This window comes from Procambarus clarkii, chromosome 13, assembly GCF_040958095.1.
Source record: "Procambarus clarkii isolate CNS0578487 chromosome 13, FALCON_Pclarkii_2.0, whole genome shotgun sequence".
Classification (NCBI taxonomy): Eukaryota; Metazoa; Arthropoda; class Malacostraca; order Decapoda; family Cambaridae; genus Procambarus; species Procambarus clarkii.
The window spans coordinates 19017233-19030446 of NC_091162.1; the positions used below are offsets into that span (position 1 = coordinate 19017233).

At 42.7% G+C, this 13214-nt stretch overlaps 1 protein-coding gene across 9 annotated transcripts in view; it reads right to left on the minus strand.

The window, feature by feature from the left end:
- The window catches only part of Ars2 (arsenic resistance protein 2), a 45743-nt gene extending 32752 nt beyond the window's left edge, over window positions 1–12991 (minus strand). For 4 of the 9 annotated variants that reach the window (XM_069323757.1, XM_045740726.2, XM_045740727.2 and 1 more), the window contains exons 1-5: window positions 12877–12991; window positions 9354–9500; window positions 8481–8618; window positions 3060–3179; window positions 1905–2078 (exon numbers count right to left, since the gene is read on the minus strand). In XM_069323757.1, coding sequence (XP_069179858.1) covers window positions 1905–2078; window positions 3060–3179; window positions 8481–8618; window positions 9354–9493 — 572 coding nt within the window. In that variant the 5' untranslated portion in view covers window positions 9494–9500; window positions 12877–12991. The remainder of the gene's footprint in view (window positions 1–1904; window positions 2079–3059; window positions 3180–8480; window positions 8619–9353; window positions 9501–12876) is intronic. The other 5 variants (XM_069323759.1, XM_069323758.1, XM_045740728.2 and 2 more) reach the window with 2 other exon arrangements.
- Between the last annotated feature and the right edge of the window lie 223 nt (window positions 12992–13214).

The following is a 13214-nucleotide window of genomic DNA, read 5'->3' on the forward strand; positions in this document are numbered from 1 at the left end:
AAAATAATTTGAAAGATACCGGAGGGAAGGCACGTTTTCAAATGCCGTCCGCAAAGGGTTAAACTCCTCTCTTATAAACAGCTTTAGGGTAAACAGCCTAAACAATACCTGTGATAACTATCCCACCCTCTCAAGATAAAATTGTCCCCCCCCCCCTTGTAATGAAACTTCTAATTTATATAAATTATAGAGGAATAGTCATTGAAAATAAGAAAATGAAAACTTTATGAATATGGACAAATTATTTACTTCGTGCCCTATTTCCCCTTCCATAGTGCCTCCAGATACACAAGTTCTATTATACGTATCTGAAGATGCAATAGTAGTACAAAAAATAATATAAAAAATCAAAGACCAGTTTCACCTCAAATATATCTATAAACAAAGGTTTAGAGACAACCATTTAAATATGTTCATATTAATAGGACACCACAGTACTGAGGCAACTCTAGACCTTTAATGAGAAAATTTACAACCTGTTACCGATTTCTAAATAACCCTTCAAAAGGACGTTTATTCTGAAGCCCAATAGCTCGGCAAGATTATATATATATATATATATATATATATAAAAAAAAAGAAACTACTGTGCAATATTGCTAAACTATACAATAATCAACTGCATGAAAAAACTGTAGTTTTAAAACAATTTCCATTACACCGTCTCCTAAACAGATTCCTAGGCCTACCAACAACAACAACTCCTAACTACTCCATCCTAGCCAAAACAAAAATAACCAAGCTTGAGCTCCAGTATATCATCATAGTGGAGAGAACATATGAATGTTCAAGTTTAGATCTTAGGTCAAGGCCTTTTAGATCTTGGATCCAAGACCTGGCCCTAAGACCTGGAGAGAATCTGGAGAGAGAAATGAAGTTGAAGGCAGAGACGGCAATGCTAGTTTATTATTCTTAAATTCTTAAAGAGGAACTATGATGTTTGAGAAAAGTATAGTAAGAGTGCAGTGAACCCTCACTATCAGGTACATTGGTATTCAACAAATTTGCTAACAGCAAAGTATTAAAACTAATTATTTGGGGATTTACAAGTAGCATCCAGTTTTTAAAACTGATTTTGTTTTTAATTACATTCTGGAATGTTTACTACACCCACAGAAGATATAAAGGGGAATGTTTACTTTTGTATACATCACTGATGAGTATATTATATATATATATATATGTCTATGTATGTTACAGTCTACAGAACACACAGTATTTGGCAATTCACGACCCTCGTCCAGCTCAGCAAAGGTGGGGTGCGTGCCCAATTGGCAGGAGTTCTTAAATATATATCTATATATATATATATATATATATATATATAGTTTCAATGGGTGTTTTTTGAAGAGAAAGTTGGAAGCAAGTAGACTTGAAATCTATAGGGCTGCTTATTTTTCCCTTACCATACAAATTTATTTGGTATTCACAAATTAAACTGTGTGCGTGACTATGTGAGAGGTGTCACCTTCTGGATACCTGAAGCATACCTAGAGGGGGTTCAAGCTCTATCGAACCCGAGGCCAGGCTCGATAGTGAGAGTCCACTACGCTTGACTGTCAAAAGCACTACTTATCCAGTTATAAACCTGTAATAGCATCATTCCTCAAAAGAGCGCGCAAAATCCTCAATTTAAAAGAACCATACCAAGTGATATCTATTAAAAATCCTTATCCGGTAATATTGATATTAGTAACTTCGTAAGTGTAATCGTCAAATAAAGATAATGACAATCTAAACCAAACCAGAACTGTGCCCTGCAGTTAAAAAATAAATTTATACCCAAACCTATGCAAACCCTTTCATGCAAAAGCAATGCCTACCACAACCTTCTACACAGGTGACAACCCCCAAGAAAAAGTGCCTGCAAGACCCAACACGAAACATCTCATCTTTGTACTCACCATTCCTCCTCTTTATGGTTGACAAAGAACTCATTCAGCTGTTGTCTTTTAAACTCGAGCTTATACTCCGAGTATTTCCTCAGAGCTTCCTCTTCGGTTATCGAGTCGTCACACTGTTCCATAAAAGACTTGAAGGTCATCATTGGAGGCTGTGTGGGCCCCAACTCATCGAGCCTGTCGAGACAATTACAATCAGTACAATCGGGATATGGATGATTGAGAAAGGTATCCCCAGTAGCCTATATCAGTATTTCTAATGACACTAACAATACAGTACTTTAGAACTAAACAGTACTGTATACTAAAGAAAAGCACAAAATTAAAACAACAAAAATTAAATATCTATTTTTAGACATCTCAGAAAGTTTTATGAAAAGAATAGGAAATAGTTAAAAAAGATATAATTGCAATAGTATCAGCTTAACACGTTCACAAAGTAGTGTTCAGAAACTAGTGCTCATCGTCACTGCAAGTGTTTGTATGCGTGTCGTAACACTATTTACAACCATTACTAAAGAATTACTACATGGCACTTTAAATCACTTATTCTTCAATGCAGGACTATTAATTACTATAACATTTTGTACCTATTTAGAAATCAACAACGTGCTGTAATGAAAATTTAATATAAAAATAGTTTCATGTTATCAATTGTAGTAAAAACTGAAACTTGTCAGTAGCATATTTGAGCTCCCAGAGCCATCTATTGATACCAGATGTAACCTTCCATAACCCGAGTACTATGAGGGAGGGAATTATGAGGGAGGAGACAGTGCCAAGCCATTACGACTATATAGTACTTGGAAGAGATTAGGATAAGGATTTGGGACGGGACGGGGGCAAAGGAATGGTGTCCAACCACTCTGATGTTCGGGGATTGAATGCTGATCTGCACGAAGCGAGACTGTCGCTCTACCGTCCAGCCCAAATGCTTGAGCATGCAACTTTAGCACGTATTAATACATTTCGGAGCATCCAGTGTGGATCAGACATTTCCGTTAACACGTCCAGTATACTCCGAGAGAGAGACTTGCGCAGCCCAATGGTTAAATCAACAATCGGTGCCCAAGTCTTGGCACAACTACATCACACTACTGTATTCGATGAAAATGTAACCACAATCCTGCATTCGGACGGATAAACCAAATCCCATACCTTCCTGCACCACCTGCATGTCCAGCTGGGTGACCATATTCCTGGCCATAAGCACCTCCATATGCCCCATATCCAGCAGCCCCACTTGCACCACTCTCATACGGATATCGTCTGTCCTCCCTAAAAGAAAGAAATATTACATTTTACAGGAAGAGACGGAATGGACCATGGAAAAGACAAATACAGCCTTAGTACAATCTTTACACTGCCATGCATGATTATTAATGAAATAAACTATTTCTTGCGTTTTCATAGCTATTATGATCATTTGGATTATTCCTAGAACCATTTCTCACACATGTAGGTACACAAGTCATTGTACATCTGGCTAGCATTCTTAAAAATTAGAAAACGCAACGGTGCACAGAAAGTAGTCATGGTTGTAGGCCAACCCGTCCTCTTAAAAATAACGTCACTTTTGGCTCGTATGCGCGCCATGGCCAAATTTGGACGTAATTTGAAATGAAATCGACTCACAAAAGTGACGTACTGTCCCGTTTTCTGTGAGTCGTCCGGCTTACTCAGTAAAGTTAGAAAAGGAAACTTTCAATTAATGTTTTTCATACCGTTTTGAAACTTTATGAGAATTTCCTGCCCACCTAACCTATCAGAGGACCCTTAACTTACTGTTGTTGAAAAAAAAAAATCCCAAATTTATTTTAATTTTTTTAATTTTCAAATTATGTCCACTTTCGGCCATACAGGCAAACGGCCAAAAGCGACGTTATTTTTAAGAGGACAGGCAGTGGGCGGCGTGGAGAGGGAGGGGGCCGTGGGCGGCGTGGAGAGGGGGGGGGCCGTGGGCGGCGTGGAGAGGGGGGGGGGCCCGTGGGCGGCGTGGAGAGGGGGGGGGCCCGTGGGCGGCGTGGAGAGGGGGGGGGCCGTGGGCGGCGTGGAGAGGGGGGGGCCGTGGGCGGCGTGGAGAGGGGGGGGCCGTGGGCGGCGTGGAGAGGGGGGGGGGCCGTGGGCGGCGTGGAGAGGGGGGGGGGGCCGTGGGCGGCGTGGAGAGGGGGGGGGCCGTGGGCGGCGTGGAGAGGGGGGGGCCGTGGGCGGCGTGGAGAGGGGGGGGGCCGTGGGCGGCGTGGAGAGGGGGGGGGCCGTGGGCGGCGTGGAGAGGGGGGGGGGGCCGTGGGCGGCGTGGAGAGGGGGGGCCGTGGGCGGCGTGGAGAGGGGGGGCCGTGGGCGACGTGGAGAGGGGAGGCCGTGGGCGACGTGGAGAGGGGGGGCCGTGGGCGACGTGGAGAGGGGGGGGGCCGTGGGCGACGTGGAGAGGGGGGGGGCCGTGGGCGACGTGGAGAGGGGGGGGCCGTGGGCGACGTGGAGAGGGGGGGGGCCGTGGGCGACGTGGAGAGGGGGGGGGCCGTGGGCGACGTGGAGAGGGGGGGGCCGTGGGCGACGTGGAGAGGGGGGGCCGTGGGCGGCGTGGAGGGGGGGGCTGTGGGCGGCGTGGAGGGGGGGGCTGTGGGCGGCGTGGAGGGGGGGGCTGTGGGCGGCGTGGAGGGGGGGGCTGTGGGCGGCGTGGAGGGGGGGCTGTGGGCGGCGTGGAGGGGGGGCTGTGGGCGGCGTGGAGGGGGGGCTGTGGGCGGCGTGGAGGGGGGGGGCTGTGGGCGGCGTGGAGGGGGCGGGGCTGTGGGCGGCGTGGAGGGGGCGGGGCTGTGGGCGGCGTGGAGGGGGGGCTGTGGGCGGCGTGGAGGGGGGGCTGTGGGCGGCGTGGAGGGGGGCTGTGGGCGGCGTGGAGGGGGGCTGTGGGCGGCGTGGAGGGGGGCTGTGGGCGGCGTGGAGGGGGGCTGTGGGTGGAGTGGAGGGGGGCTGTGGGTGGAGTGGAGTCCCTTTGAGTTGTCACAACTCACAAAATTGAGGTACTGTACTCAATTGCCCAAATCTAACCAAACTGAGAACCCATGAATAGGCCACAAGACAGCCAGTCAATTTTGTGAGCTGCTATGATTTAAAACACACCACATTTTGACATTAAGGATTTATATACCTGGTTGTTAGACGATTCTTTGCGGAGGGTCGTATTCCAGGGAACATAGGATTAAGGACCTGTTCAAATCGCTACGCGTACTAGTGGCTGTTCAAGAATGTGACAACTCTTGTATATATAAATAATAATAAAAAAAAAAAAAATTCAAAATGCAATGTACTATTTGAGAGGACAGGTTAGGCAAATGGCTTCCGGAACTGAAGAACAAGAGTTACTAAGGAGAGGCTCGAGATGTTAAATATCTAATGTTTGTTAAAAAGATGTTAAAAAGCTAGAAGATTGAAGAAAACAAGGCGATATGATCACCACATACAAAATACTATCGGGAATCAACCAAATTGACAAGAATTCATAAAACCAACAACCTCAAAAACACGAGGTCACAGATACAAGCTAAGGAAACCAAGGTGCAAAAAAAAAAAAAATTTAGAAACGTTCTCCTTTTCAGAGTGGAAAACGGATGGAAAAGGTGAGGTGGTGGTGGAGGCCAAAACCATTGGTAGTTTCAAACCGTTATATAAATGAGTACTGGGAAGACATGACACCACGAGAGTAGCTCATGCTGTAACTCGACAACAACATTGTATAAGGAGCACAACTTGTGCATTCCAGCTCCAGAATCGCTTTCAATTACATGGATGGTGAAACACTAAAACTGTTCATGAATTTTGCAAGAGCAAAATTGGAATATGCAGCAGTTTTATGGTGTCTGTATCTCAAGAAGCATATCAGTAAACTGGCAAAGATGCAAATACATGCTACAAAATGGCTTCCAGAACTGAAAAACAAGAGTTGAGGGACAGGCTGGAAGGAGAAAATATGCCAAAGCTAGAAGAAAATGGTGATATCACCATTACAACAAAATAATAAAGTGAATCAACCAAATTATAACAAGAGGAATTTCTGAAACCAGCCACTTTTAAGAACAAGACAACACAGATTCAAGCTAAGGAAACAGAGGTGTAAAAAAAAAAAAGTAGAAGTTTTCCTTTGCAAACAGTGGTAGACGGTTGGAAAAAGTAAGAAGATGGTGGAGGCCAAAACCGTCGGTAGTTTCAAAGCGTTACATGACAGCACTGGGAGGATAGGACGCCACGAGCATAGCTCCCATCCTGTAACTACACTTCAGTAATTACACAATTCACAGGCATTAAATTATTGGGTTGACTGCATTTATCTGGACTTGAGAGAGCGAGAGAGAGAAAAAAAGAAAGACTCGACAAAGTCCCACACAAAAGATGTTGTTCTGGAAACTAAAATACGCTCTGGTGTGACAGGGAGACTTCTGACAAGGATGACAAAAATTGACAGAAAAATGGGGGCAGTAATAAAAAGCAATGTATCAGACTGGAGAAGTGTTACATGTAGAGTACCACTGGGTTCAGTTGTAGCACCAGTAATGTTCATTGTCTATATAAACGATCTACCAGAATACAAAATTATTTGAACACGTTTGCTGATGATGCTACTAGGAAAGATAAGAAGCTTAGACGATTGTCATGTCCTTCAAGAAGACCTGGACAAAAGTGAAAGTAGCAATGCTTGACGAATGGAATTTAATGTGAATAAATGCCACAGAATGGAATGTGGAATACAAAAATAATAGGCCGCACACAACTTGCAAATTATGTGAGAAATCATTAAAGAATTCTGATAAAAAAAAACTCACCTGATAATCACATAAAGAACACTGTGAGAGGAGCATATGTTACATTTTCCAACTTGAGAATTACTCTTAACATGCATGGATGACAACGTTAAAGATATTGTTCACGACATTTGAGAGACAAAAGCGGGAATATGCAGCGGTTACATGGTGCTCATATCTCACGAAGCACATCATTAAACTAGAAAAGATGCAAAGACATGCAACTAAATGGTTTCCAGAACTGAAAAGCAAGAGCTTCAAGTAGAGGTTAGTGGCATTAAATATACCAAAGCTAGAAGATAGAAGAGGCAATATTAGCACTACATACAAAATAGTAATTGTAATTGACAAAATTGACAAAGAAGAATTTTTGAAAACTGCAACATTAAGTACAAGAGGACACAGGATTTAAATTAAGGAAACAAAGCTGCTGCAAAGCATTAGGATGTTCACTTTTTTGCAAATAGTGGTAAATGCTTGGAACAAGGAAGGAGGTGGTGTTGGAGGCCAAAACCATTAGTAGTTTCCAAGCGTTATACGACAAAGAGTACTGGGAAGACGGGACACCACAAGCCATAGCTCTCATCCTGTAACTACACTAGGGTAATTGCACACACACACATACCTTGTGTGTGTGTGTATCTAAAGTTGGAGGCTAGACACTTGGGGGGGACCAGCCTAAACCAAATTTGCAGGGGGGAATGATCTAGGGTGTGGTATGGACCTAGGCCAGTAGGGTTAGGCTTAAATTAAAGGCTTTAAGAAATACAACCTGTAACCAAAACCCCATGTGATTTTTCTGAAGTCTAAGTGAAATCGGGGGATGTGCTGGCCCTGTTGAAGTTATTCTCACCGTTTATATATGCATTTTCATGATTTACTTAATATATAAATATGTCTATCTGTTCAAGGTTGGAGGGAAGGGAGGGGTGCAGTAGGGGGGAAAAAAGGGGGTGGCTGCAATGGGGAAAAGCAGGGGGGGGGGCTGCAATGGGGGAAAACAGGAAGGGGGGCTGCAATGGGGAAAGGTAGGGGGGACTGCAATGAGGGAAATTAGGGGAGGGGCTGCAATTGGGGAAAGTAGGGGGGGGGACTGCAATGGGGGAAAGTATTGTTAAAAAACAGGGGGGGGGGCAGGGAGGAGGAGGAGCACAGCAAGGGGAAGGAAGGGGGGGGAGCAGGGTGTACCCAACCGTATCTACTGAGAGTGAGATTTAGCTCTAGAGCTCTGACTCGCAGCTAGTGTAGCTGGTGCATTTACTGTATACCTCAACATTCCTCTATCGTACTTGCTCTTGTATGGAGGGTGCTTCCAGTTCTGCTTCAAGCTAATTTCAATTGACTTGCCTCACTGCATGAGTATTTTCTTTCTTCGCTCTGCACGAGTGGGTAAGCGTGTGTGAAGCATATCTTCACATAGCGTATACAAATTGCATTTCATGAGATATGCCTTTAATCATTTATCATTAGCTTTGAAGAAATAACCCAACAATATGGATTCCTCATCACCCCTGACCTCTCATTGTTAACTATTGCCATATCCCCCAGCCTTAAATTGATAGACCAAATTTGTTAATTTTTTTTAATTTTCAACTGCAGGAAGTACTTTAGAGAATTGAGGCATATGAAAAAATGGGCAGTGGATGCCCATATAGAACACAAGATCTAGTGCCAGGTCAAGAATGGGCCGTGGTTGCTGGGGTGAGATCTTCGCATCGGGTGCTTCCATGTTCTGTGACCTGTGCTTCAGAAAGAACGATTTATCAATATATAAAAATTAACTTACCAATCTTGCCTCATCCTTTTAACCGGAGGAGACATATCATGACGGTTCGGGGAATATCGGTCGCGAGATCTTCCATATTCTCGGCTGTACTCTCTCCGAGATGAGCCTCGGTCTCGGCCTCCCCAGCTATCACGACCCCTGATTTTAGTAAAAATTTAAGAAAATCATCACCTATATCCCTATTCCCACTTTCACGGGTTGGGAGGCATGGGAAGGGTTATTAAACCGTACCACCAAGAAAATTTGCCTACAGTGCTTGAATAAAAATTAAGCAGCAAGATAAAATAGCGAATAAAAGCAGCGGTGGTGATGTAAGATATCAGTGTGAAGATACAGTACATAATTTATTTTGACTAAATGACCCCTGGGCAAGGCTGGGCAATAGATACCAAAGGTCAGGTCAGGTTACAGTACTTTTTTACCACCACCAGTGAAGCCAAAGACTATATATAGAGTGGACAGAAAATTATAGTTGCCACTAGAATACATTGCCCAATAATGAATGGCCACCTACAATTTCTGTGATCATACATATTGTAGGTATAAAAGTCATTACACTGTACAATGACAAGCTATCACATGTCAAATAATATAAACAAAAGTTGCTATTGGGATATACTGTTCAGTTGTAATAGCAGCCATATGTTGTTTGGTTCAACCCAAGGACAATATTTTAAGTATTAAGTTAATACGATGAGATGCTCTTTAAGATACTGAACAGAAACCTTGAGGAAGGAAAAAGAATTAGAAACACAGTAATGTAAATAAAAGACAAATCAAAACACTATCATACTGGGGATACCCAATCATAAATACGAAGTCACACAAAAGTCAATGGACAGTCAAAACAAAACATTACATTAATAAACGAACCTGTCAGCCCAGTCCTCTCTTGCGCCTCGTCTACTATCATCTCGACGGTCTCTTGTGCTACTACTGCTGGTGTACTCTGACCGTTCTCCACGAAATTTGTCCCGTCTTCGTCTCTCGTACTCATCATCACTGTCAGCCATGCTTCATCTAAAAATTGCATATAAAATAACATTAACCAAAATGGTCCCTCGTGGAGCTGTACTTACAATAAGAACTACTTTAAGAGACAGGCTGAATGGTAGGCACGCCTCACAAGACTTCTCTTTCTAGAATCATAACCTCATACAAATTCTTCTTATGTCATTTCAACCTTTCTGCTTTCATTCTCCGATAACTTTGTCATGCTTTTTGTGACCAAGACAGAATTAGGGTGGAAATTTTTACAGTACTTTCAAAACTTGACAGCTAGCAGTCCAACACTAAATGCCACTTTTACTGCTGGAATTTTGTAAATTGTAAACATTCTCCATATCCAAGGTTTTTATTTACTATGCTGCCAAATGAACAAGCTCCACTATATATAGTTATGACTTATCTAAGCAACCTGGGTGTAAATATAGTAGCTTCATGACCAATGGGACCATCAGTTGTCCCACGACCAGGACAAATTCTAGACTAAATACTTCAGCCACCACCCTTAATCAAATTCAATAATTTCTTACTTTTGTGAAGAGGAAGAAACAGCTGTGACAAATCAGTCACCTGTATTTTAAACTTTAACCCTTAAAGTGCGCATCACGTCATATGACGTGCTGGACGTTGTACCAGTAAACTGCGCATCACGTCATACGATGTGTTGGAGTACTACGCAAGATTTAAACAGCCCGCGGATACACGGGGTTCACCACACCTTCATCAGGGCTCTTGTAAACAGACGCCATTTGTAAAAAAAATCGTGGGCCAAACTCCCGGGTGTTATTGGCCTCAGTATTGAGTGAGCAACCAAGCCTGACGCACGCAGCATGAGCTAACAGCACTGCTGTTCAGCTTGTGACCACAGCATCGCCTAAAAATGCCAAATTATACTTGTTCATGCTATTATGTAGCGATGATATTATTACAGAAGACCCCTGACTGTGATAAAACTGACCAGGGTTCTGATAATAGCAGGATTGTGGTGATATTTAGCGCTATGCGCCATGGAAGGAGGTGTAATGCTGTAGGAGGGAGGGTGGTGGCGATGTCTTTTGACTGAGTGTGGCCACCTTTTATTGACTGCACTCAGCATACCAGCTTAGTGGTTCGCTATGGTGAACACAAATGTAGATACTTATATATAACGTGTGCATAGAGGGTATAAACAGCAAGAGAAGGTTTGGAGCCGCCATTTTGGTGAGAGCGGTGGCGTCGTCTGCACGACGCCACCGTGCAGACAACGGTGTTGTTTACTGGTTACCACGATGGTCTTTGGGCACCATACCAGTTTATTTGTACAAGTATGATGAATAAAACAGGTAGATATTTATATATAATGTGTGTATATAGCGTAATAACACCACACAGTATTGTTGGAGGAGAAATATTAGTGCGTCTGGCCTTGAGGGCGGCCGCCGATCAGCTGACTGTGTGAGTAGCCACATCTCTGTGCCTTTACTCACCATACAAGCTTAGATGTACAGTTATGGTGAACAAAACATGTAGATACTTATATATAACGTCTGTATATAGTGAATTATAGCAAAAACATTATTGTGGGAGGAGAATGAGGGTGAGTCAGATGACTGGAGGTAGGGCGGGAGTGGCTGGCTGGTACACGGCGGTCACTCCTCATTACTTTTCGACTCATAATAGCTACTTAGTGATTCGTTATAGTGAACAAAACATGCAAATACTTATATATAACCTGTGCTTATAGTGTAATAACCGACAAAGTATTTGTTCACTGATTGATGAACGTAATTGAATCAACAATATGCACACCATATTTTTGAGTACAGCAATGATTCACTCATTTTATTATATAAATATATCAAACTACACACTATTGAATAATATTACAGCAAAAAAAGTATGAAAAATCAATCAGAGACATTGAAATAATTCGGTAATTATCTCTTTGTGGCAACTCTGGCCTGACAGCTTGCGAGCAACAGACCGCCTGGGACGCACGCTTTGTCAGCGCCTATAATTTGCCAGACTTCCCCGCCCTATAGCGGGCAATATATGCCACTTACGATTTTTTTATTATTTTTCCCGTGATCAGTGAACACAAATTAACAGGTTAGAAAGAAAAAATAATTTTTTTTTTTCAAAATGACATGCGCCTGTGGGGATGGCAGGATATTAGACCTCGAGCATGTTAAGGGTTAACTGTACCAACCCTGTATCTGTACTATATCTCTACCTAGGGAGCCGGTGGCCGAGCGGACAGAACACTGGGGGTATCAATGGTATATATGGCACCTCTACTCTTCACTGGGTCTATTCTGAAAATTCAACCATATCTTTCACTTCAATATAGTGTTATTTTACTGTGCAAATTTGAGACCTGGCCCTCCAATACCTTCCATGTACATAATATGACACTTTTCTCATCTCCTTGCCAGATAATATTTTTGTGAGCTTAAAAGATGGATACAATACAGTAGTTAGTGCCTTATTGTGGCTTTGCATGCTGTATACATTCTCTGTATTCTCTCTACAGGTATTTAAAAAAAAAATCCTACTTTGAAAAGGAAAGAGTATTATGCAGTATTCAAAGGCTGGCAAGCACAAGTGAATTGAATAGTAGGAACATTGCGATGAAATCCCGGTTGGATTTGAAGGCTCTCATAATCTATCCTATCATTTTCCCTAGTTAATGATATTTTCGATTCTCAACTAGGAACCCTAGTTGAGAAATGTTGGGTACAGAAACCCACCCACACTAAAGGAATTTAAAACCTACCTAACCCAAAGCAACCTAACTGGCAGGCCCATGGTGGAAGTTATACAATAATGTAATCTACATTTTTGACCAAAAATTAAACAATAACATTCATATTAAACATCAAATGCAAATCATGTGTACTTTGTTTTGACATCGAAACAAAAATATGGCTTTAGTAGTAAAAAGGTACCAGATGCGAGGTTTCATTAATCACTTTAATAAAAGAATTACTCTAAGCTAATTACTCCAAATACCCTAAAACGTACTATAGAGCATTATGAAGGAAAAAAAACACACAAAAAAAAAACAATCACAGCGAGAAGCGGCTCATCCGCCTTTCACCGAGGTGACAATAATAACAAAACGGTAATCAACAAGCATACATATATAAAACCTATATAGTTATTTAAACCAAGCCTGTGGGGTACATACAATAAACCCAAGACAAAGGAGCGGCAGCCATAACCCCTTCCCTAGAATCCCAATTATAAGAAAAATATCCAACCAGCCTCAAAGAGGATTTTCACGACGCGCGGGAGGATGCCACCTCCCATCACACCCACTTTTTCCTCTCCCACACACGTTTCTCCCTCCCACGCACTCGCCAACCTATACTTCACCCTTCCAGGAGTCCGTGCTCACGTTCTCACTCACCTAAATCGCGGCAGTCAGCGAAATGGCGAAGAATATGCGAGACACGTTACACCGCCGGGGACGTTTGTCAACAAATATGGCGGCCGAGTCGGCTTCCCGTCATCGCCGAGCCCGCGGTTCTTCTCCACGAAAATATATATATACAAAAGCCAAGCCAAGCCAAAATGAATATATATAAATATAAAACACAAACAAAAATATATATATTTAACAATATATATATATGTGTATAAAATAACGTCGTCGTCTCATCATCTCTTGTGTGTTTTGGTCATTATATATACTATATATGTATAAAAAACACATATAATCACTATCCAACCTTTATATAACCGTTG